Source organism: Apis mellifera, linkage group LG3 (genome assembly GCF_003254395.2).
Source record: "Apis mellifera strain DH4 linkage group LG3, Amel_HAv3.1, whole genome shotgun sequence".
In the NCBI taxonomy this organism is placed as follows: domain Eukaryota; kingdom Metazoa; phylum Arthropoda; class Insecta; order Hymenoptera; family Apidae; genus Apis; species Apis mellifera.
The window spans coordinates 6,325,723-6,351,175 of NC_037640.1; the positions used below are offsets into that span (position 1 = coordinate 6,325,723).

The 25,453-nt window shown below is 40.2% G+C and overlaps 1 protein-coding gene and 1 long non-coding RNA gene across 5 annotated transcripts in view; one reads left to right on the top strand and one right to left on the bottom strand.

Annotated features, from left to right (window-relative positions):
- LOC550964 (guanylate cyclase 32E) lies at positions 1-25,183 on the bottom strand. Of its 4 annotated transcripts, none has more exons than XM_026439840.1 (24): positions 24,668-25,183; positions 17,591-17,853; positions 14,892-15,096; positions 14,214-14,411; positions 10,890-11,012; positions 10,203-10,398; positions 9,653-9,730; positions 9,078-9,322; positions 8,404-8,549; positions 7,278-7,416; positions 7,089-7,179; positions 5,971-6,176; positions 5,111-5,293; positions 4,915-5,019; positions 4,714-4,785; positions 4,037-4,202; positions 2,918-3,125; positions 2,678-2,812; positions 2,386-2,498; positions 2,162-2,313; positions 1,946-2,044; positions 1,640-1,784; positions 1,462-1,560; positions 1-1,340 (listed from the first exon to the last, which is right to left on the bottom strand). In XM_026439840.1, exons 3-24 carry the CDS (start codon positions 15,078-15,080, stop codon positions 559-561), a joined length of 3,870 nt encoding a protein of 1,289 aa, XP_026295625.1. In that variant the 5' UTR covers positions 15,081-15,096; positions 17,591-17,853; positions 24,668-25,183; the 3' UTR covers positions 1-558. The 4 variants fall into 4 exon arrangements, with proteins under 4 accessions (XP_026295625.1, XP_026295624.1, XP_026295626.1 ...); XM_026439839.1 differs by lacking the exon at positions 24,668-25,183 and adding an exon at positions 22,931-23,716; XM_026439841.1 differs by lacking the exon at positions 17,591-17,853.
- LOC107964181 overlaps positions 1-25,453 on the top strand; it is a 37,352-nt gene that overhangs the window by 6,083 nt on the left and 5,816 nt on the right. The window lies entirely within an intron of this gene.

Here is a 25,453-nt window from a genome sequence, read left to right on the forward strand (position 1 = left end):
CCGGGTTTCGAGCGGAATAATATTTTTTGCCCCGAATATTTTATCGCGTTTGGAAACAACATAAACGTATGCGTTTAAAAAATTAAATTAAATTGACTAGAGACACTTACGTGGAATAAAAAGCACGAGCCTTCTTGATTGTCTAAGCTAATGCGTGGAATATACCGTTACATTGGCGCGCTGATTTCCGTGCACGAGTTACGTGTGTTATAAATAATGTATAAATACATCTGTTAGGTATCTCGTTTGTACGTACGGTGCGCTTTGGTACGTCGTGTACTGAGAGCGAGGGGAGAATCATATTCGATACGCGCGTCAACAACCGTCCTTTAATTGACCGAACCTCCTCGATCAGCTGTCGATTAAATCGATCGAATTTAATTACGTAGCGCGGATGGAAGAAAGAAACAAAAAAAAAGAAACGATCGATCGATTTCTTCCTCGAGAAAATTTCGATCCCGAGGAAGAAAAAAACAATCGAGTTCGAGAATTGACAATTCGCCCGATCATTCTTCCATCTTTTCTCGCCCCTCTTATTACCACACGAAATTCCAACATCTACGTCTGATCCAATCGTCCCCCCGGATGATAAATCAACGGGGTGGTCGCGTCCCACCCGTCCATCTCCTCGTTCGACTGGGCGGCTCGCCTCTGACAATTCAGGACGAGAGTACTGTGCCTCGGGCTGCTGGGCGCGGATCTGCAGCTCGTCTGCGCGATCCCCGCCGAGCCGAGCCGCGAGTTCTTCGCCCCTGCTTCGCAAGCCTCGTTCGTCCAGTTCAGATGCCTGAAACCCTTGGAATCCGCGCGGGATCGGTGCCGTCCCAACTCCTTCGCGTCGATCCTCGTGATTTCCTGCACCCCCAGTTTCTCGACGCAGGGGCACGAGTTGCTCGACGACCTCCAACTGTCCGCGACGGCGCACGGATCCGCCCCCGTCCCCGCGGCGCGACACATGTTCGGCTTGCACGGGCTACTGTCGATTATCGATTCCAACTGGCTGCTCGCGCGCGAGCATTTCTGATTCAACTGGTCCGAGCTCGCGAAGCGCAATCTCTTGGGCGACTCGCTCGAACACCTCATGAACGTCGATCGTACCAACGACTTGTTCTTGAGGGAGCTCCGCGGTATCGAGGGATTCCTCCTCGCCGAGTGACCGTTCCTTCGATTCTCCCGTTCCCTGCTCCTCTCCTCCCTGAGGATCGGGTCCTCGCCGATCAGCCAGTACGTGAGACGCTCGCCTTTGCCTTTCATCGAGACCAGGCCCCTCTCCACTATCTTGAAACCGCCCAGTTGATCAAGCAGCACTTTCGTCTCCCCGCTGCAGTGTATCTTCAAAGCTGTTGAAAGATAGAGAAAAGTGTATTTAGTAAAGGTTTGTTTCTTTTGAGTTTTCTTCTCCTTTCTCTCTCTCCTTCTTTTATCCCTCGATATTTCGCGGCGAAAGATACGATCACTCACGAGAGCCGGTGGATTCCATGCGACTGGCCGTGTTCACGGTATCGCCGAATAGGCAGTAACGCGGCATTTTTAGGCCTACCACACCGGCGCACACTGGTCCTAAGCGAGAAGTAAAAGTGTGTCAGCTGTGCGAAAATCGTAGAGAGGGGTGACACGCCCGTTTCGTTCCTTCTCGTACCTGAATGTATACCGATTCGAAGCTGCAATTTATCCAGGGGCCTGTGCCGGATGGTGAATTGTTTAATGGCGTCTAGGAGGCACAAGGACATGCTGGCAATTTCTCCCGCGTGCTGGATACCGTTTCGAATAGGCAGGCCGCTTACCTGTCGAAAAAGGAATATAATTCCGTATGAACGCGAGAACAATATCGCTCGATATCGTTGAATGTATTTCACGAATCTCGAAAACGTAACGAATGACGAGATGACAAACTGTTTTTTCGTTGTATTTCCTCCGACAACTTGGAATAATTTACTTTGCTCACCACCATGTAAGCGTCCCCGATCGTCTCCACTTTGTACACGTCGTAATTTTCTATCGTCGAGTCGAAGCAGGTGTACAAATCGTTGAGAAAGTCTACCACCTGTGCAAGGGAACGAATAAGAAATTTGAGATGTCGATTGTACGAAAAGTAAATTAAAGTAAAATTATTATACAGTAGAAATATCGTATCTTTTGGAAGAATTGGAGGAGGAATCACCTGTAGAGGTGTGCTCTCGGCGGACATGGCGGTGAATCCTACGATGTCGCTGAAATAAATCGTGACGCTGTCGAAGCTTTCCGCCTCCACTTTGTGTCCCCGTTTCAATTGCTCCGCCACGTAACGGGGCAACATTTCGTACAGCAGAGCATCTGAAAATTGAAAACGGTTTCGGTTTAAGTATAATAAATATACGATTCGAGAGAGGTGTTTAAGTCTTAAACCTGTTTTCTTCTTCTCTTCCGTCAATTGATCCGTTCGCTCGTCGACGAGGGCTTCCAGATTATTCGCGTATTTCTCCATCATGGCCATCATGTTGTCAAATATGTTTGGCTTCCTGGAAAAAAAATTCACCTCTCATTCTTATCCTATCATTTTATCCAGAATATATTTTATTTAAATCGTCTTTAAAATAAACGTCTAAAAATTCCATCGAGGATAAAATGCAATAATAAGAAGAATCGTGGAAAGGATTGTTTAAGGTGGAAATCCTTCTAAGTTGGAAATTGAACTTACATGCCCTTCCTCAGAGGTCTCAGCTTGTTCCTCACGATCTTGAAGTCTGGTCGGGCCTCGGGATCCTCGGCCCAGCACTCTATCAGACAATCGCGCACGAAATGGAAACAGTTCTCCAACTGGTTCAACGGTGGTCTGAGATAATTCAAGGAAAACAGAGTAGCTGACAGGGTGGAAACAAAAGCACGTAAAATTCAAGTAACTTCTGCCTTGGACAGATCGCGACTTCAATCGTAATACCTGAACGGTTCCGTCCCCGTTTCCCGGCCGATCACCTTCTTCAATATCTCCGAATCCGATAATTCCGTGATCCCGAACGGGCCGTGCCTCCCCTGAAGCTCGTACAACACTATCGCGAAAGAGTAAACGTCCCCTCTTTGATAATCGCGCGCTATCGGCTCTTGACTCTTCGTCGATCGTAGCAATTCAGGCGCCCGATACAACAAACCTGTCGAATACGTATACAATATTTTTTCCCCTTTTTATGAATAAATGAAAATTAGATCAGAAACTTTTCAAAATAAGATTTGTAAATCGAGATCTCGAACGTTTCATTTTATAATTATTTATTCCTTCAAAGTGATACATTTATTAAGAATTCAAGCTCAAACTCGATACAACAAACGTGAATATGTATACATTTTTTTCTCCTTTTTCACAAATAAATGAAAATTAGATCGAACAGAAACTTTTCAAAATAAGATTTGTAAATCGAGATCTCGATTTTATAATTATTTATTCCTTCAAAATGATACATTTATTAAGAATTCAGGCGCTCGATACAACAAACTTGTTGAATATACATTTTTTCCTCCTTTTTCACGAATAAATGAAAATTAGATCGAACAGAAACTTTTCAAAAGATTTGTAAATCGAGATCTCAAACGTTTCATTTTATAATTATTTATTCCTTCAAAATAATATATTTAAAAATTCAAGAAGGCGCTCGATACAACAAATCTGTCGAATACGTATACAATATTTTTCCCCCTTTTCATGAATAAATGAAAATTAGATTGAAACTTTTCAAAATAAGATTTGTAAATCGAGATCTCGAACGTTTCATTTTATAATTATTTATTCCTTCAAAATAATACATTTATTAAGAATTCAAGAAGGCGCTCGATAAAATAAACCTGTCGAATATATTTTCTTTTCTTTTAAATTAGAGACTGAAAACTTTTCGAACGAATAAATGAAAATTAGATCGAAAAGAAAGTTTTCAAGAGACCTCGAATCTAGTTTCATTTTATAATTATTTATTCCTTCCAAAATGATATGATATTTATTCTTAATTATCTTTTTTAATTTCTAAAATTATTTATCGTTTAACGTAAATGAAATCGGTATATTTCTTACCGCGATACTTCTTCATAACGTCGCACGGTTCGCACTCGGCGTTCTTTTTGAACTCGTGCAACCCAAAGTCTGCCAGTTTCACGACCCATCGAGAGTCTACCAAACAGTTGGACGTGCTTAACGAGCCGTGATACTTTATCACGGAATCGTGCAGATAGATCATGCCCTGAAAAGTAATAAACGAAAATAAAAGAGGGGGGAGGAGAGAAACTCTCGAAGGTGTTCGAATTCGATCGCGATGATTCGGATCAATCAAGGATGGGATGGAGCTTGGAAAACTTGAAACGAGCGTCAAGTTTCAACAAGCTTTTCCACCGGAGAAACGAGAAAAGTTCGGCTATTGAATAAATTTGTGAAAAATTTTGTTTTCAACTCGAGCACCACTGCTTCTCCATACGGGGCCCCGTAAGACGTATCATTTATTCCGAAACTTTCCTCTAGGATCTATTCTCCTCCTGTACCACCTTATAAAAACTTTTTTGCCCAAACGCGTATATGAACGAGATTCACGTTCGAACAAAACTTTCGAAACCGAAATTTACTTTACCGCTACCGTTAATCGAGCAGGGAAAAAAGAAAGAAAAAGGAGAAACTTTTTATTCCTTAACTTATCTAAAGGCAAGAGTTTAATTTACATTTCAAAAAAACTATCAATATATCCATACAACAATACGTACCCTGATTATATCTCCGACCAAGGACGCCATGAACATATTATCCAGCTTCATGTCCTCGTTCTCCAAGATATCCTGTTAAGGAGAACAGAGAAAAGAAAAGAAAAAAAAAAAGAGGGAAACGGAGAGAAAATTACAGCCGGGAATTCCGGTATTCGTCTACTTAATTACTTAAACTCGATACCCTTGTCGGACCATTTTTACCTTGAGACTTCCACGGGCACAATACTCGACCACGATGCATATGTTTGGCGGGTCGGTGCACGCCCCGATGAAAGCGTTCAAATTATCGTGTCGCAAGTCACGCATCTACGGAAAACGAGATCCTCCTCTTAATTCTGCTCGGAAAAAGCTTGTCTCCCTTTTCATCACGATCGCTCGAGAATCAACCGGTACTCACCACTTTCAGCTCCTTCTTCATCTCCCGCGTGATCTCGATCGATTTCTTCCGAACCTTCTTCACGGCGAATATCCGCCCTTTGTACACGCCTATCTGCGTGTAAATCATCGAATAACGAAAATCGGCGTCGGGATTCGAGCTTAGGGATACTTGGCTGGTTCTTACTATGGGCTGGGTCGTTGTCTGTGCAGGAAAAATTATTTTCTCGGTACGACGGTATTTGAAATTATTTAATAATCGCTGGTGTAATTAATCGTAAACGATAATATATCTTCGATATATATATTTCGATTTCGCGATTGCAGTTGGATTTGTTAAATAATTTAATTTTTTCGTCAAAAGTAATCGATTAGTAATAAAACAGTTTTGAAAAAGGATTCGTTTTGTTTTTTTTTAATTCTAGGATTCATAATTTTTGGAAAACGTGGGATAATGAAAGTTAATTCGGAATAATAATAATAATGCTAGCAATTTAAAATTTTATTTCAGAAAATAACATTTCATAAGAACACCAATTTAATAAATGACACGCTGCGTTTACGGCAAATTCCGTGTAACTTTCACAACATTTGAATCGTGAATAAGAACAAAATTTACTTTCAAAAAAAGAAAAAGAAAAAAGAAAAAAAATTAAATCAATTTCATACGAAACGCCTCGTTTTAACGATCTTAAAATCGTTTCCATTGTATAATAAGCACGAGAGTATCGTTCAGGATTTGATAGCGGAATATGTTGAGCTTCGAAAGTCCCGGGATCAATTGGGTCGAGGTAAATGACTGAAATAACAGGGAATTGGTATAAGAGTGGAGAGAAATGTAGAAAACGAATATTCGTGAACGAAGGCAACGGGTTTATTTACCTTAGAATTGCATTTCGTGGGCGCCTCGTTGATTCCCGACGACTCGTCCTTCTGCTCCTTGATCTGAATGTCTTTGTAGTTCACCTTCCACAGTAGGGAATCCAGTTCCTGCTCGTACCTCCAATTCCTGTACAGCACTAGGGCCACGGCAGCCATGATCAACAGAAATCCACCTGCTATTCCGCCCACGATCTCTCCCGTGTGAGCTAAACCATCGCAAATTTCTTTTATTTCTTCCTTCTTCCTCTTTACTTACGTTTATATCCACAATCACTCCTTTTCTATTATCGAAATATTTTCGAGCCTGTTAATTTATTATCCTTCGAGAATTCTAATTTTTGTAAGTTTCATCTGTATGTATATATTCTTTTTACTTATTTAAATCTAAAGATTTACAAAATATTCTCGAGGATTCTATTATCGAAAGTTTTCCAAGGCGAGAGATTAAAATTGTCAAAAAATCGGATATCAATTCGTTTTTTCTTTTTTTTTTAATCGTTTTAATCCCCCTTTCAAACGTTTCACGTTTAAATCGGTCACAACCGTGGCGGCTGCCGTTTGTTGCACAATACGTAATCGCGGTTACGTGGCCGAGACACGTGGTATTCGATCTCAATTAAAGGAAACGAAAAAGGTATCCGCAGGATAGGGAGGGCGTTTCCCGCTCCTCAACCATATTTACATTTGTGTAAATTTTTTTTCTTAAGCTCGCCGCAGAGGTAAAACTTTACCACGTGTTCTCGTAACGAGATCGAACATCTATACGAAACATCTATATCTTATAGGTGAAAGCTGACGAATGGTAATTCGAAAGGGATGGGGAGGAAGATCCTCTCCACCCTTGACCCCATCCACCCTCTAATCGAATCGAATCGAATTTCGATTATCGGATGAACGAATTCTATCTTTTCTATTAACGCGCTTCTTGGATAAAACCTTGCTTTCACCTCGTTCCTTCGTCTGCACGATTGTAAACGTAAAAGTAAAAAAGAAAAAAAATGTCACGGAATTGATTTATCGTTATTGCGAGTTGAATAAAATTAAAAGACAGAGAGAGAAAATAAATAAAAATGATAATAATAATAATAATGATGATAAAATTGTAAATATACACGTACACGTGCATTTTTCACCGTGGTAACCGCAATGAGGCTCGGCGATCGGCGGCCCGTCACCGATCCACGAAATATCCCTCGTCAATCGAAGTGCCTGCAAAGTGAAACGTGGTGGAATCGATAAACGAAAGCGACGAAAGGTGGCCTGGGTCCAGGTAAAAAGCGTCATTGAAAAATCAGTTAATGCCTTACCGGCAGATTCGTGCCGTTCTCCTTTCCCACAAAGTAAGCTATGGGGTATAAACCGTGCCCCTTTGTCGGCCGATCGTCCAGCGCAATCAGAGTGTAATTGCCTTCAGCGTCACCGTTTTCGTCCATGTACACCATATATCTGCACAGATGATGTATCATGCAACAGGCGGGGCGTCGTAACCCGCGCTTTACAAGCGCTAAAAGTCCCCGTAAATTGCGCAAACGAACCCGAGAGATGCCTTATTTTCCTTCCCAAATTTTATATCCTCGTATTTATTTATTCCCTCCCCCCACCTTTTATTAATCGCCCAACTTCTTCCCATCGGTTGAACATTTTCAAAGAAATATTATACGCGACCAATTTTGCAATATTCGCGAGATCGTATCGGGACGAAAAAGGGAAATTATATCCCGAGAGATCGGGATAGCGGCGCGAAAGTCCCTTAATTATTTCGTAGGGTCAATTATCATTCTAGACGCTTGCGTCATCGTAATAATCGTCGCCTCTGCTTTATTGGCCACTTTAAACTGTCCCACGCGAGAGAATAAATATCTCCACGGTGATTCAGGTGAACCGAATTGGCCGATGAATAAAAATCTATCACGATCTCGAGGAGATTAAGTTTATTTAGTTGATTTCGAGAGAGATTTCCATTTTCGGGATCGAAATAAAATTGTCCGCGATATCGATGAGATATATCTACGTTATTAACCTGCTCGCCCATTTACTGGCGTTTCTCTACTTCTGGGAAATTAAAATATGAAAAATAAAAATCTTTTACATTTTTCAATTACAACAAATAACCAATCTCATTGATCTTTGATAATGAATCAAGATCCACTATATATATAAAATTTCACGAATTAAAATTCCAATTCTTTCTTTCTTTTTCGAGAAAAAATTTAAAATCAAAGATAAAGAGTTTAATTCTCTTTTACATCGAAAATCACGTCACCAACTTAATCATCGAACCGCGAGATTTCCGCTCGAGGATATGACGGATCATCGTCGTTTCCGTCTTCCTCGACCCGGAATAATCGCTTCGTCGAGAATCGGCCGATGCCTGCACGCATTTTCGGCGACGAAACTGATTTGCATAAGGGCCGATAAGCCGTATATACGTACCCCATGGCGCTCCGATAATGAACGCCGTAAAGAGTCGCCACCATTTCTCGGCCATTTCTCGGGTCCCGATCCTCGTCCAGAGCTTTTAGCAACGATCTCTCGTAGAGGTGCACCGCGTCGTACAGATACGCCGTCTCCGGCACGATCTGCCTTATAACACGAACAAAACGATTACGTTTAAGAAGTCGAGATGACGGCCTTCCATTTGCGCCTCCTCCGTGGTGCTTTCTTTTTCTCGTTTTTCGTTCGTTCATGCTCGCGTTCGATTGTAAATATCGCGGATGGATATTATTGCGAATGTTTATCGTGGAAATATTGTGAATAGAATGGAAACGGATTTGTACGGATTATATTGAATCCAATGGAGAATATTAATGATGTTAAAAGTAAGAATAGTAATATATAGATTTTAAGTTAATTAATTAAAATACTGATTGTGAGAAATAAAGTGGTAAACATTTTGAATAGAAAAATATAGATCACTGCCAATTTAAAGTATATATCATTACGACGAATTAAAATTTAAAGTTTCGAAAACTCTTTATAGATATTCGATTATTACTCGAAAAATTGAGTGTAATTGTTAATAATTAATATTGCATCGCCTGTTTCCATTCGTATTATTATCCGTCCAGTAGAGAAACGAAAGGTAAGCGAGTATTGTTAATAGTCACCTGAATGATCCCACCCATGTTGGCGAGGGGATTGGAGAAGTTGAAGGGCGGCTTCTGCCTGTACGAGTTGACCATGCGGGTGAAGTTGGTGGAATAAATGGGCGCGGATGCGACCACGCTGAAATAGCTACGATACGCCTTCAGTATCGAGGAGTTTGTCTTCCTCTGCCATAAACCACGGAAGTACTTGTCCGGCCGTTTCTCATCGTATTGCTCGATATCGACACCGACCACCCAGTACTCACCTGAGGCACGTAATCAGCCGCGATATGCTTTCTCTCGAACGAATGTAATGAGAAATTTATAGGATATCTCGCGTGGAAATAATTGATGGCGAATAACGAGAGAAAAGAAAGAAAAGGAAAGAAAGAAGAATAATTTCACCCTCTCTCGAGAAGGTGAAAGCCTCTCTCGAAAAGGGAAAAATTCAGTTCGTTCGTATTTCTCCCAGGTGAATCGAAAGCGGGAAAAGTGTGTTTTAGTAAAGCTCGATCACAGGGCGGATATATTAAAATATTATCTAGTGACACTGCTCTCTGGTATATGTACCTGATTATGCTACAGCGGATTTATACCTTTTTCCAATAGCTTCTTCTCATCCAACGCCATTAACAGCCCCATGTGCTCGTAGTAATTGCCTAGAATCACGTAAACTGCAAGCAAATTTACGTTTCCATTATTCGAGGACGCTGACGGAAACGATTCTCTTTTAATTCTCTCCTATCATTTATATAATTCAACGACTCTGTAATTTTCTTTTTTTTTCAATAAAATATCCAAGTTCTTAATAAAAATCCATCGATTTGAAACTCTTCCGCGATTACATCGATCGCAATTTCCTGCCGAAATTCGGGTCAATCGTTGTCTATTTTTAACATTCTCCTGAATGGAAAACGCGCACGTAATTAATTGGACGAATTACGAGCAGTATCTATTCACCGTGCGAAATTTTGAACAATCGTCACATGCGGGCTAAACAATTCCTCCTATTTAAGAAGAATTAAAAATGCGGGTACACTGTTTCGTACGCGATTTGGAAAAAACAAGAACCTTTCGCGCTACATTGTCTCTAGTTTTTCTTTTTTAAAAAAGAAAAAAGAAAAATGGCCCGATTTTGCTACTCACTTCGAGTTTCCCTATAAGTCTCGGTGACGTATTTGTGGAACGGATTGGTCATGTGCGTGACGTGGTACGGCTCTTCCCAACAGCGAATAAAGTTCACTGTCACACCGGCCGCCTCGAACGATGCCAATATAGTCTCGGCGATCGTTGACATTTTGTTGAATTCGAACAGGGTCGAGTTCATGTACATGAACGTCACCTGAACAAATTGCGAAAGAAAGAAAGAAAAAGAAATAAGAAGAAGGAATGGATCTTATTATGGAAGATTGTCAAATTTCGCAGAGTTGATCGAAGATCGGCGTTGAACAATCACTTTCAAAGTTAAAAAAAAGAAATAGATACTTTCAGGAGTAATCTTGGGAAATTTTATATATTTGATTGAAAGAAGAGAAAAGAATCGGTGAAATTGAACGCGTTCAATGCCGATCAATGACAATTATTTATTTGGGAAAAGAGATATGAGATATCGTTGATTCTTCGATTAATAAAAATATTTCTTTTGTTAAATCAATGTAAAGCTCACGGCAATTTGAATATTCAATCACTCGATATTATATAAAAAGAATGCAAAAGAGATCGAGAAACGTTAATATCTCTTTCTCTTTATTTTTACTTTCATCAAATCCATTGATTTCACTTCGATCTCGTGTTAGGATTTCTCAACATGTATATAATGATCGCTCGACTTACTTTGGTCCAGTTGAAGGCCATCAACACGGAGACCACGGATTTAGAGATTTGGGTATCGGGCGGCCTCGTTCTCGCGAACGTAGGGAACTCCTTCTTGTTCGAGGACTCTCGATGGGTGCAAAACTGAAAGGACGAAAAATTTTATTAAAACTATCGATGAGATATTTCAAAAGGGAGGCTGGATAAAAGGAACGGCGTGGTGTTGGTACACGTGTATCGGGCAAGTCTCGAATTTGCATTTGGTTTCTAGGCTGGTCTATTACCAGGTTGGAAAGCGAGGGACACGAGTGATTACTGTGTCAGCTGGACTCGTAAAGCGTTTATAACGGTCCCCCCCGGTGGAAAAAATCGAAAACAAAAAGGGGAACGAAAATGAGCATGGTGATTTACGACTGTGTCTCGCTCGACACTTAACTTGGATCAATTAATCCACGCTGTGTGCCTTACATTTTGATAATATTATTTATTATATCGACCCAACTCGAAACGACTGGTTTGGAGAAAAGTTTGTCGCGTTTTCTAATTTTCATAAGGGAGAGAGAGTTTAACGGAAAATTAGATTTGTTGTGTTCTCGTACGTGTATCAGTAAGGAGAAAAGAAAATTTAATCTTGAAAATTTCTCATCCTCTTTTTCTTCTTTCGAAAGTATTTTTCGTTGGAGGGAAAATTTATTAAATTTTTTTCTTTTCTGATCTCGAAATTGGATACGAACACAAAAAGCTACAAAAAGTATTTCCGTTTTGTCGTAATTTTTGTATTAATTAATTACGTGTTCAAACATGTATAACATTTCGTGTCATTTGATATTACGTACTGTACAAATTGGATATTGTGAAAATGAAATGTTAAACATGGCAAAAAAAAGGAAAAAAAAAAGAAGAAACATTCGTTGAAAAATACGAAGTATACGAGTGCGAATACTTGCTTCTTTTTGTAACCAATGTATTATGTAAAGGACAAGTATAGAAATCGAATGTGAAATCGATACGTATCGAAATGAAATTGAGTAGTCCCTTTCCCTCGACATCGAGACGAGTTATTGTGCGTATCTTCAGCGACAAGTCGATTAATTTCGCACGAGTCCATTCGAAATCGTTTAACTGACGTTAAACGAATCGTGAAACAGTTTATATTTTTCGAAAATATATGTATTCGAGTAATTTCCAGACAGAAAATGGATGGATTCTTTCCTCTTTCTATCTTAAAACGTATTGAATCGCATCTAAAGATCAGAATTTCATCTCTCTCTATAATTTAAAATAATTTTCTCTTATCTATCCTCGATTTTTCCTCCTATTCCATTGTTCATCCTCCGTCAAAAGATAAGAGCTTCTCAAGATTCTCAAGCTACTCATCTCGATCTAAAAAAAAAAAAAAAGAAAGAAAGAAAGAAAAAAAGGATTTAAAACTTGGATTATATTTCACGTATATAACTTTATTCTTTCGTTCACGATCCAACTTCACTTCGATCACGCCTCTTAATGCCACGTATTAATTACACGGATAAAAATCTCGACAGGGTATTTCGTTTGAGCGTCGAGTTTTATGAAGTCATCATTATCTTATCTTATTCTCTTGTCGTAACATTGTTCCTTCGTCTTTTTCTTTCTTTTACTTAACGCACTCTTTAAAAATTGATCAGATTGATTTTTTTGATAAGTACAAAAAATGATTGTGAAAATCACGAAGTAAGTATGCATGCTTTTCGTGCGAAAGTAAAGATCGGAAGATGAAAACTCTCTCTCTCTTTTCACGTTTCTTGGTAAAGTTCGAGTGTATACAATATCATCATGTAACGTAGGACAGGAAATCTCGAATGACGTGTTCACTTTATCCTCACGAATATATTTATTATTAATATTAACGTCAACAATCATTTTCTAGATTTTATTGAATATTCTTCATCGTCGAATTATCTATTTTTGAATTTACTTTTCACTTCCTATTATTATTTCACTGTAAATTTTCCTTCATCGTTCACGCCAAATATCGTTGTTAAAAATTCTTATAAATATATATATATATATCTCGACAATTATATAAAAGTTATCAAACGTGTTATTACAATTTTATGTAATATAAATTTCAGCGGAAATTTCTAGCGGATTTTTCCACCAAGATCTTCGATCAAATTTGATCGATCGACGACGTCAAATTCGGAGGAAAAATGTTTCCTTCCTGAATCCTTGCAGAGTGGATTGAACGTCACAACAGATACATAAAAGTCGTTGGTCCGACGATTCCGTGGCGGTGAATGGGTTAAACGTGTCGTAACCTCGGTTGTCGCACATTCGTATTCACGTGGTGGTGGGGCGAATAATTTATTTCCTCGGTGTTGTTGGCCTGCCAGCTGCCGTGTAGCTTGAAGCCGCGCATTGCACCGTCAGATCACGTCGGTGTACAAGCGAAAAAACGATCGAACGGGACACTTTGGCGGAGGGAGGGGGACCGCTCGTCGTTTAATGCATAGATGCACGGCTCCTTGATTTAAATAGAACGCGGGTTGCACGGGGCCGAAACTCTACTTTTGTCGAGTATCCGAGAGTCCGCTCTTGGCTGTCCGATCGTTGCAATTAACGTGGATCTTGAGGAAAAGGATGAGTAAAATTGGATAAAAGTTTTTTAAAAAAATTTTGGATTTTAGAAGAATCGTGTAATGGAAAAATCTCGTTTTAATTCCTATATATTTTAGAGATTTTAATTAATTTTTCGAAAAAATACGTTTTCAAGAGTTTTATATTTAATCACAGTGAATAATTCAAGGGATTGTTTCAATCGATTTCGTTTCCATTATGTAACATCGAATTGAAAGCATGTATATATATATATAACTTGTTGACCAAAGTGCTTCCAAAGTTACAGTTCTAAAGCACTTGTTCTTTCGAAAGAATAAAAATAAGTATTTTATGTCTAGAAAAGATTTTCCCAGCTTTCTTTTTCTTCTAAACAAGTGTCAACAAATTTTTCTTTGCTTCGATGAGACTAGATCTTATTAATTTCCGACAAAGAATTCCAAAAAAAAAGAAACTCATTAAAATTCTCGTTGTCACTTCTCTTGTCTCGAATCGAGAAGAATAAGGGACTCGAGTCGAAACGAGTAGCGTAAAAAACTTACGCATTAACTCGAAGACACAATTGGGTCACATAGAGCCGGCAGAGGCGGGGAGATCTTTTGTGATCAAACGGAGAGGTTCGTTAACGGAGAATAGAATGGAAATATTCCAGTTGACTCACGTTCACTTGGTACGTTCAACCAAAGCCACGCCACACACTCGGATTCTTTGCCAAGGCTAAGAAAGAAAGAAAATATACACGCAACTTACGTAAGATATCATTGGAAGGTTGAAGGCAGCGGCCATTCTTCCCTCGTGGATGCAGGTTTCCTGCGGCCCGATGTAGGCGCTGATATTCCTCGTCCAAAGATCGGCGGTCATCAGGATGCTGGTCTCCTCCTCGCCATAAGTTTCCGCGACGAGGAAGTCGAGCTTGTGCCCGCGTCGGCCGAGCTCGCCTGCGTTCACCTGTCAACATCCTTCCTTCGTACCAATTCTCAATCCACCCTTCACTGAATAGGCCATTTCAACCTCATCCGAAGCAAATTCTAAATTCTCTAAGTCCACAATTTTCGTTTCGAAGAAACGAGAATATTGTTTTGAATTTTCTTTTTTATTATAAAGAAGGAAGGGATAAAGGGATAGATTCCGAAAATTTTATCATCGCTTTTAATTATCTGCTTCCGTGCTAATTGTGGTCGTTGCGATGTATCGCGATATACGGGGAAAATAACAACCTCATCCAAAGCAAATTCTAAATTCTCTAAGTCCACAATTTTCGTTCGGCTCGAGAATATTGTTTTGAATTTTTTTTTTTATCATAAAGAAGGAAGGGATAAAGGGATAGATTCCGAAAATTTTATCATCGCTTTTGAATATCTGCTTCCGTGCTAATTGTGGTCGTTGCGATGTATCGCGATATACGGGGAAAATAAGCGGTTCAATTACCTCCTCCACGGCGAGCGATATGGCGCCGGATATCCGGTAACCAGGGCGCTGATACTCAAAGTCCCCTGGACGCCTTTTCGAGCCGGTGATGTAGCCGAGGGTGAACGTCTCGGCGTAGACGCCCTTATCGAGCAAAATGTGGATCGCCGTTAGTAACAGACAAGCCCTCTCCACGCTTGCCAGTTGCATGCCCAGTTCGCGGAACCTTTGCACGTTAATTCCCTTTATTTTCTTGTCACTCGATTTATCATGTCCGATTATCATGTCTAACAATCCTCTTACTTGAAATATTTTTCTAAAGTAAACTAAGAAAATTGAAAGAAAAAAGAGAGAGAAACGGAGCTTAGAGATTTATTCTTATTCCTCTTTGAATATATTTCCTTTAAAATTTTTCTCATCGATTTAATTAAAGTTAAATTTTAATCGATCGAATCTTATTTTATAATTCATCTATATATCATCATTCTCAATTTTATCATTCTTCTTATAATTCATTCTTCTTCTAAAGTAAACTAAGAAAATTGAAAGAAAAAAGAAAGAGAAACGGAGCTTAGAGATTTATTCTTATTCCTCTTTGAATATATTTCCTTTAAAATTTTTCTCATCGATTTAATTAAAGTTAAATTTTAATCGATCGAATCTTTTATATAAATCCATCCGAGAAAGATCCATCGATCGTTCTTCGATTTTACGAGCACAATTACATTCTTTTATCTTTAAAGCAAAGGGCAACGACTATTCCATTTCCCTTGTTTTCTTTTTGCATACACTGTCGTAAGTCTCTCTCTTTCTCCCTCTTCGAAAGCTCACTGTTTACCCTCCCGAGCAAAAGTCAATCTTTCGACGGTACACGTAGCGGTTCATTGCATCGTTGCTTTTATTTGCAAACACCGTCCAATAAAAGCTTGTAGACGAAAGATACAGGGAAGGTATAATGGACGAATCCGGTAAGCTCAACAGGGGTTGCAATAAACACCATCGATCTCCTACGGCGCGCTTTCACTTCCTCTTCCTACTGTTCCGCTACCCTGTTTCCGCTGCTAACAACCGCTACCAATATCCTTTCCCCAGAACTGTTATCGCGTTACAGCTTGCAAACGAGATCCACTGCTATCTCTCGCCATTTTGATCGATCACGAATCTCGATCCATTTCCAGGGGGAAACTCTTTTCGAGAAAGAATGCGATTCTATCTTTTTTCTTTTTGGATATATCTTTCTTTTCTGTCTGGTATTCGTCCATTATTCGTCCCCGTTCCTTTAAATCACGCATTGAAACGAATCGAAGAAAATTTGGAGGCGAATTCCGAGGAAAAAGTTGGGCTCGCGATTCCACGATCGAAAACGGTATCACATTAATCGATAACTTAATCTCCGTCTATTTCTTTTCCCGATCCACTTTGGCAAGTTTCTAAAATCTTTCCTCTAAAAATTGACAGTAACCTTGTACGATTTCGATTGTGTAACACACGTCTGGCGAACATGTTCGAAGTCTTGTTTAACGACCTCGTCGTTTTTTGACGCGTTATTAAAAATAGAGCGCTCTATTAATAATGAACGAGAAAAGGAATACGACCGGCGTTTCTACGATGGGCATTGAAAACACGGTTAAGAGAATTGGAATAAAATTAGAACGCTTATGCCCGACACTATTAATCTCGAGTTAAAAATTTAAACGCAATTTTGCGATGGAGCGTGAATGTTGAAATTACGATAAAAAATAATGCAAATCTAAGATCATAGTAACGAGACAAGAATATTTGTAATATTTAGTTCATTTATCGTAAAAAATAAAAGTGACGTGAATCTAAATTAAATATAGGGAAGATCAGTTTTTTCGAACAAATTCTTCGGAAACTTTTCGTTTAAATTTGATCAAACGCGCATATTCGAACCCATCACTACCGACACCGCTTTAGGGATCTTTCGGTTTCGATTTCGTCACAGTGACGAATGCGCGACTTTCGTTTCCCCCTCCCCCCAGCGATAATTAACGAGGTGCACGGGTTTATTAAGTATATACACGAAAGCGATGGCGCCTAAAAAATTAATTTTCCATGGTTACACCGACTCGATCGATAATTTGCTGTATAACCGGCGAATAAATCGGGGACCGAAAGGCGCGTTTCCATTGGTCCGATTCAACGCGTCTCTTAATGCCACGCGTTAATTAAACGGATAAAAATCTTGACAGGATATTTCGTTTGAGCATCAGCTATAAAGACATCATTCCTTTATCGAGAAACTCATCTCGGTATTCATTGTTTCTGACTTTTCCCTTCCTTTTCGCCTTAAAAGCGATCTCAAGCCGCAAAATTTACGTCGATTACGACATTTTCTCATTCGATAAAATTCATTCAATTTCTTTCTCAATATTGCTTTCTTCGGATTAATTTTTTTTCAACGTTGAATATGCAATTTACGAGTTTCCTCAATTATCCTCAATACATGAATGAACGATATACTTTGGATATTTTGTGTATCTTGTGGATATTGTATGAAATTTAAAAATTATAGAATAAAAATTATAGAATAGTCTTTCCTCTAAAAAAAAAAGATCCAACGACAATCAATGAATTTCTTTTAATTTGCAGTAATATTCATCCATTGAATTTCCTTCATCCAACAATTCTATTTTATTCTATTTAAACGAAAGAGGAAAGAGGAAAGAGAGCAACAAACCTTTCATCGCGTTACTTACACTAATTAACTCCCAACCGATTTGTACAAATTTCCGTTTCACGCGTTGCAAGACACGCGGCTCAATTAACCCGTATTTCACGAACCGTCCTATTACGAATATCTCTCCGGCTGCCCACGTTCAATTTATCCGCCGCAGTGTGTCACGGTGCCCTTAATTAAGTATTAAGAATTATCGGCCGTGCTATCGCCTCGACGAAATCGCCAAATGTGACGACTCGTTTCCCTTCGCGAAATATTCGTCAACTCGAGATTCGTTCGAAGCTGAAACAAAACAAAGGCCTCCATTAAATTCTAGACGGAGTACAAATATCCGAGCAAGTGTTACGCCTGTGTCGTGAGAAGATCTCGTGAATCTTCTTGCGCACCTGGGCCGGTCCGTTTGTATCTTGGACCCTTTTTCTTTTTTTCTTTGGTTTTTAAGCCTTCTTCTCTTCAGCTCGGCCGGGCGAAAAGAAATCGCGGACGGAGATCGTAAACAGTGTTCGATATTAAAAGGGGGGCAGAAACAGATTTATGGCGTCGTGAACAATCGTCGTGGCACGTAGTGGCGGATCTTTAGCGCATTTTTAATGAATCCACGACTTTTTATTCCGCCGGCAACAGGTTAATCGTTGTGTTTTTAAACGAATGCGAACGTTTCGAGAATGGAAAGAGGAGGTTTCTACTTTTTCCTTTGTTTGTCTCCAAAGTTTGGTTTTATATATATCTTTCCATTTTTAGATGTGAATTCAGTCAGTGATGGAATATTTGATGAATTAATTTTGATACAGGGCGGAGTTCCAATGCAAGGAGTGAATGCAGGGAAGAAAATTCAAAAAGATATTACGATTTAAAAAAAACAAATATGGCAACAAGATATTATCAATGAATTATAACGTAACGCTCGAAATTTTATTTATCACGTATCGTTAAATATGCACAGTCAATCGGAGAGGAGCGCGTATATAATACACGTTTCAATATTCATACGTGAAGTTTTTCGATTCTTCGTGCCCTCGACTGAGTGACTTGTAATTAAATCGATTCTTAAGATGCTCCCAATACCTTGATAATTATTGGTTTCTGGATCCATATACCTTAATTGCCTTTCATTCCTTTCGAATCGCGGATAATTTTCTCGGTAAAGAAAAAAAAGAAAGAAAATGACAGACTGTCAAAAAGCAATATTCGAAAATCTTCATTATAAAATAAAAGCACGTAAGCTTATGCAAAAATTTCACAGAAATCTCATCCTTTTCGATTGAATCATTAAAAAAAAAAATCGTTCGAGATGCATATTCGAAGCGACGAGTGTAAAAACTATCTTAATTTTTACAAAAAAAAAGAAACTTTTGATTTTCGATTTAATCCGCTCGAAATTAACAATCGTTCGAAAACAGAGTCTGTCGATTCTCTTCGATCGAAAACCATCCGTTTGATTCGACGAGGCTCGCGGCATTATTCGAGTACGGAAACGGGTATTTCGTGCACGAGAATCTCGTTGCGCGATATTCACCGCGCGTATTTCCGCTTGTCCCGGATAAATTTCCCGCCCCCTTATCGCGCTCCGCGCTAAATAAATATTCCAGCTAACGCGCGCTTTATCGCGGATAATCGTGGAGTACGTGTCGCGCGTGTGCCGTCATAATTATATTCCTTTCGTCTCGTTTACGCCCGTTGATCAAACGGGTGAATATCGAGAGAAAGAATTTCCTGCTGGAAAACTCTCTTAGATCGTTTCTATCATTTTGCAAAATTTCTTAGCACATTCTCCCCAAGATAGAAAAATAATTCGACGAAATAGCGAAAGATGATCCCGTTTTCTCACGATGGAGAAAAATTTGGATTGGAAAATGTAAGAAACGATTTATCGAGAAACCGAGAGAAGAAACGAAGATCCTTTCGCCCTCCCCGTGTGAAAATCCGAAGGAAAGGCCGTTTTCGAAATCCGATGGCCGGCCAATTCGCAAGCCGAAGGTCGCAAGAGAAAGTAAACGGTTGCACGGTTTTGTAGCACGTTTTTATTACTATTTCCTTGGATACGATATATCGACCGCCTCGGGTATTCCTCGAGCGCGCCACCAATTCGCCATGGTCTCGCGCCAATGTCCCTTCTACGAGCCCGCACGCATGTGCTGTTGCTATTACATATGTGGAACACGTTTGTCCGTACCGGTCACTATATTTAGAAGTTTCTCGAAAGCGAAACGTTACCGAATCGTGCATAAGGAAAAATCCTCCCCACGGAATCTCGATTAATGCGCGATTCGCTGTTTACAGATTCTATCCAACCGACAGAAGAAACAACAAGAAACGCAAGTCTAAAATCGGGTCGCAATTTCCTCGTTCCGCGTTGCTCTACCAGACGCGAATCAGTATTTGTTCATTGGCCGATCAAATTTTGCTCGAGAAATAAATCGTTCGAGGAATAATAAAAAGAAAATCACGCGGAGGAAACGAGGGAAATACGAGAGAGAGAGAGGAAGATCAAGAATGCTGGAAACACGCGCTGCAATCCGATGGAATAGCGACAAGATCCGTCTCTTTTTCGTTCCTTTTCGTAATAATTTTTTATTATTACGAGAACGAACTCGGCCAATAGCTTCTGCCATTAGATTGCGACGGGTGTGTATCGTTGAATATGAATCGAGGATACGTGATCGACCGGGTCGGCTTGTACGAAATTTCCGCCAGAATAATCCTTTCAGGTCGAACGAAAGAATTTCTCAGGATTTCTTATCCAAGAGATCGTATCAAAAATGATCGCGGAGGAATGATTTGAAAATACGAGTTCGAGATGTACCCTTTCTTTTCTCAACTCTAATTTGCAAACAACACGTTTCTTCGATATTTTCAATACGATACGTCACGATAGAAAGCTAGGAAAATAAGACGATTCGGAATGGGATGATCTATCTACGATCGCGCACGGATCGAAGGTAAAAATAATGGCGAGGATTCGCGAGGGGAGATTCTCGCGAGCGGAGAACGGAAAGCGGACTCGACGCGATCATGGGGGCCGACTTTCGAAAAAGGTGATCTCGGTATCTGTGTCACATGGTGTTACATAGAGAATTTTAGGCACGCCTCGATCCGGTTGCGTCAATCGAACCGCGTGTACAGCACGCCACACCGTCGCGCTTTCAATTTCTATTTGTCATACATTTTCCAATTAGACGAGGGAGCCGACCGAATCGAAACGATCGATAATCGAATAGCCGCATAATCGTCCAACAATACCCACGGCTCTCCGCGCCAAGAATAATTTACGACCGGGCTTGAATTAATAATTATCCATCGATATCTCGTGGAGTCGAGCGACACCGATCGATCGATAGAAATGACGAGGCATCGTCGGATAAAATCCGAGGGATCGTCTAGAGATCTGGAGCGAACAGCGAAGGCGTTGCTCGATTGTGTGCAAATCGAAATAGCGGTCCCTCCGATACGTGAGATACTACGCTCTAGTTTCGCTCGGTTATTGAAGCTTACGTTTATTTTCGTAGACGGGCGAGAAGGAAGACGGTCGAAGATCAACAGAGTCGCTTTCCATTTGGCGTCGAAAAATTTCTGCTCTACATTTTCGAGATTGTTGTTGCGTCTCGTCGTAAACTTCGAAAAACTGCAATCTCTTTTCGTCGTCTCGAGTGTATTCCTCCGTGGATGCAATTCTTTTTCTTTTTTTCTCTTTATATATATATATATACATTCGCGCTACTTGTCTTTCTCGACAGACCGTCATCGGCTAGGCAAGTCGTTTCCTCTCTCTCTGTCGCGTTGTTAAACCTTCTCCCTCCCGCGTTTTATCTCTCGAGGAAGCTCTTCTCCGTTTCGAAGCTCATCAGAGGCGATATACCTCGTTTGAACCGGTAACTGGACTGAAACTTCTCCAGTTTCTATTTTATGTTTACGTCTCGGGCACAATATTACCGAGCACCCACGCAACGGCGGCGGCGGCAACGCGAGCGCCCGAGTTCAAAGATATCTGTCATGTATTTTCTCGTCCCAAGACAATCTGTTATCCCGTCACGGAGAATATAAATTACATTCCTACACTTGTTTCTCTTTAAAATTCGGATCGTCGAAAATTATCGATGATAAAAATAATAATTTCTTTTTTCCTTTTTATCCTCCGGCCGAGCATCGGAGTATATTTGAACTCCTGCTCCTCTCCATTTACCTCCGTTTACGAAAAAATAAAGATAAAACGGATTGAATCGGCCCCATGAAATTTCCATTAAAATTCGATATCGAAAAGAGTGGAGAAAAGAAAAGAAAAGAAAAAGAAAGGATTTCGTTAATTAACGACCGTTCGTTAAAAGTATCTCAATTAAGCTCTCCGATACGTAGCGGAAATATCAAAGAATCTGCATGAAAGTGCCGACTTCGTTAAATTCTCCAAGAATTCGGTTTAATCGGTTGGTGAATAAGTTCAAGTCGCCAAACGTTTCAATAGTTTCGAGGATTGTGAAAAGGATGACTACTTTTTTCTCCAAATCTCGTAATTCGATTCTCTAAATTCTCGACGAGGGATCGTCGTTCGATCGAGACTTCTAGGCTCGTAACGTGATTTATTGGGCCGGGTTTTCGTCGGCACGTGGCAACGCTTGCCCACCATCGCCATCCTCATTCACGACTCTTTCCTACTCTCCTTTTCACTCTCGATCGCGATCTAAAATTTCGATTTCGATCTTCCCTTTATTCTCCCTTTTCTTTCTTTTCTTTTCTTTTTTTTTTTTCTCTCGTCTCCAGGTTATACTTTCGTTACGCTTATTTCTCTTTTATCTGTGTACAGCGCCTACGACGGCGTTTGTTTGTTACTTTTGGCCTACTTTAATAGGAGCAGTGGTTGAGTGGAATTTCAGCGAGTCACAGTGGGAGGGAAACGTTAAAATTTATGGATTAAGAACAAGACGGTAGATGGGCTAGGATGGATTTAAGGAACTTTGTGGAACGTGTTGGATGCGCGCGTGTGGACGATGGAAGGATTTTGACGAGGAATTTGACGAACTCGAGGATTTTTCGACTTAAAGGAGCTCTTCTTTCTTTCTTTATCCAATATAATATACTTTGGAAAAATTATAAAACTTGTTTGCAACATTTAATATCGATAATTTTGTGAAATCTCCCCAATAACGAATATATTAATCGTTATTACGCAAAAAGAGCCTTTGAGACGTAAAAAGAAGAAAATATTATTCGAAATTTTACAAATCCGCGTTAACGTTAATAAGAAGCAAAGACACGCCTCTAAAAACAAAAAATCGTTAAAATTGTCGAGCAAAAAAAATTTCGTCGCTAACTCAAATTCATCCTTGCAATAATAACAACTAATTTAACTTAAAAATCATCGCCTTACCTCTCGTCGTCTCGTATTTTCGTGCAACCAATACTTTTCCCCGAAAAATGCTGCGAGACGATCCTCTCGAACACCGTCGAGATTACGCGCACGCTTGCGATATCATTGCCCGTTTAAACAGATATACAAATATACATATATATATACAACGCACCACGGTGGCAAACGCGTCGATCTCGATAAGAGGCGGGCCGCGGAAGGAATTAAAGCATTCCGCGTGGCAGAAAACTAGAAGCTCGTAATTTAAATTCGCGGCCGTCGCGTGGTCCACGTGAGCGAGCGTGCAAGAATGCGGCCCGTAATCGTGGCGGTAAATCAAAGAAATGAAAAGCACACACTATTACAGCTATTTCCCCTTTCTGCATTCCCCCGCGCACAAATTCATTCACATTCGTCTACATTCGTAAACAAAACTCCTCCCGTTTTCTCGCGGAGAAAAAAAGAAAAAAAAAAAGAAAGAAATTAAACAACGCGAAACGTTATACACTTCTCTCTACTTTTCTTTGAAACTTGTTAAAAATTCGTTTCACGATAGATAATTCCGTCTAAACTGGATTTTTATCCCGATTCCAACGATTCCCAATTTTTATTTTCGAGCGATTCTCAACTCGTAGGCAAACGAGCGAGATTCGGAGCGCGGATAGGTGTCTCGAGGAATGGAAAACGATGGAGTGTAATAACGAGATTCGAACGACCGTCCCGCCGGTGCGAGGAGAACGACGTGAGACCGGCGGTCGACAGTGATCGTAGGCGCGCGCGGCCAGACTGACTTCTCTCTGCTCGTCCTCTTTCCCTCGCACGTCGAGCGTCGTCGCCGTCGGCGTCGTCGTCCCATTCACAGTCCCCGACGCCAGTGTTTCGACGCGGTGACGCGGCGCGCATGAGCCGCATACCCGCGAAAACGATTCGAAAATAAGGGGGAGGCGCGCCATCGCCAAACTCGATCGACCGGACTTCCCTTCTCTCTCTCTCGATTCTTCTCTCCTCCATTTTTTTTGAAACGACCTTTTCGTTCCTTCTCGCGAATACGTGATATTTTCGATAATTCTTTTTTTCAGAGAGAAAGAGAGAGAGAGAGAAAGAGCTCGTTTAAAAACTTCAAATGATTTTTGGGACTCGTTGAGGAATCGGACTTCCCTTCTCTCTCTCTCTCTCTCGATTCTCCTCTCCTCCATTTTTTTGAAACGACCTTTTCGTTCCTTCTCGCGAATACGTGATATTTTCAATAATTCTTTTTTTCAGAGAGAAAGAGAGAAAGAGAGAAAGAGAGAAAGAGCTTGTTTAAAAACTTCAAATGATTTTTGGGACTCGTTAAGGAATCGGACTTCCCTTCTCTCTCTCTCTCTCTCTCGATTCTCTTCTCCTCCATTTTTTTGAAACGACTTTTTCGTTCCTTCTCCATTCCTTCTCGCGAATATTTCGATAATTCTTTTTCTCAGAAGAGAGAGAGAGAGAGAAAGAGAGAGAGAGTGTGTTCGTTTAAAATTTCAAATGATTTTTGGGATTCGTTGAGGAATCGGGTTTTAAAAAATTGTAAAAATCATAAATTTTGGAAAAATTGAATCGATTGAAACGGAGAAATGATAATAATAATAATTTAGCTAAAAAGATTAATCGAATTCACGCAATAATTGTAAGAAAAATTTCATCCTACAGTTTGATAAGATCGCCTCATTCTCCGGAGCAAGTTTCGCGTAAAAAGAAGGAAGAAAATTTACAGCCCCCCTCGGTTCTTACCGATTTCCTCTTGAAATACGCGAACGCCGGGGGTCCTAAATAAGCCGCAACCCGGCACGGAAATAAAAATTCATGTTCCGTCACACAGCGGAGAGCTGATTTCACCCCGAATTTCACCCTCCGACTCTCGTCTCCTCGAGGCGAAGCAGCGGGATTCTGTCAGCTGCAAATAAAACCGTCCATTATACGGGGGAGGGGAGAGGGATATTACGGGAGGAAGTCAGCCACTGTTTTTGGCCACTGTTCAACTGTTTCAAGAGAGAGAGAGAGAGAGAGGAGTGATCCAAGGATACGCATCCTTTGGTAATATCTAATCCCGCGACGATCCTCCCATTCTTCCGTCGTCGAATTTTGCATCGTCGAGTCGAAACTTTCGTTCGTCTCTCGTTTCACGGTACGTCGACGAGTGGTCGTACGATCGATCCTTCGACCGCGATATATTTCTCAAGATAAGGGAACCGTGAAAAGCTCTCCTTCGACCAAATGTGATCTTTCACGTCCCGTTTGCTTCCAACCTTCCTCTCCTCTTCTCTGCAACAACATTGTAAAAATGTTAGCTATGGTAATTACTTTCGAGGAAATTACGCGTTTGGGAGAATCGTTTGGATTCGATCGTTTGGAACGTTTGATCAATTGGAGATTAGAATTTGGAAACTGTCTTCTATTACGTGAGATTATATGTGCAAAAGTTACAGTCTTTTTCTTTTTTTTAGTTAATGGAATTATCTTGTAAAATAGATTAGTCTTGTAAAATATCATACGTATGATCCTCGAGGGAAGATCATT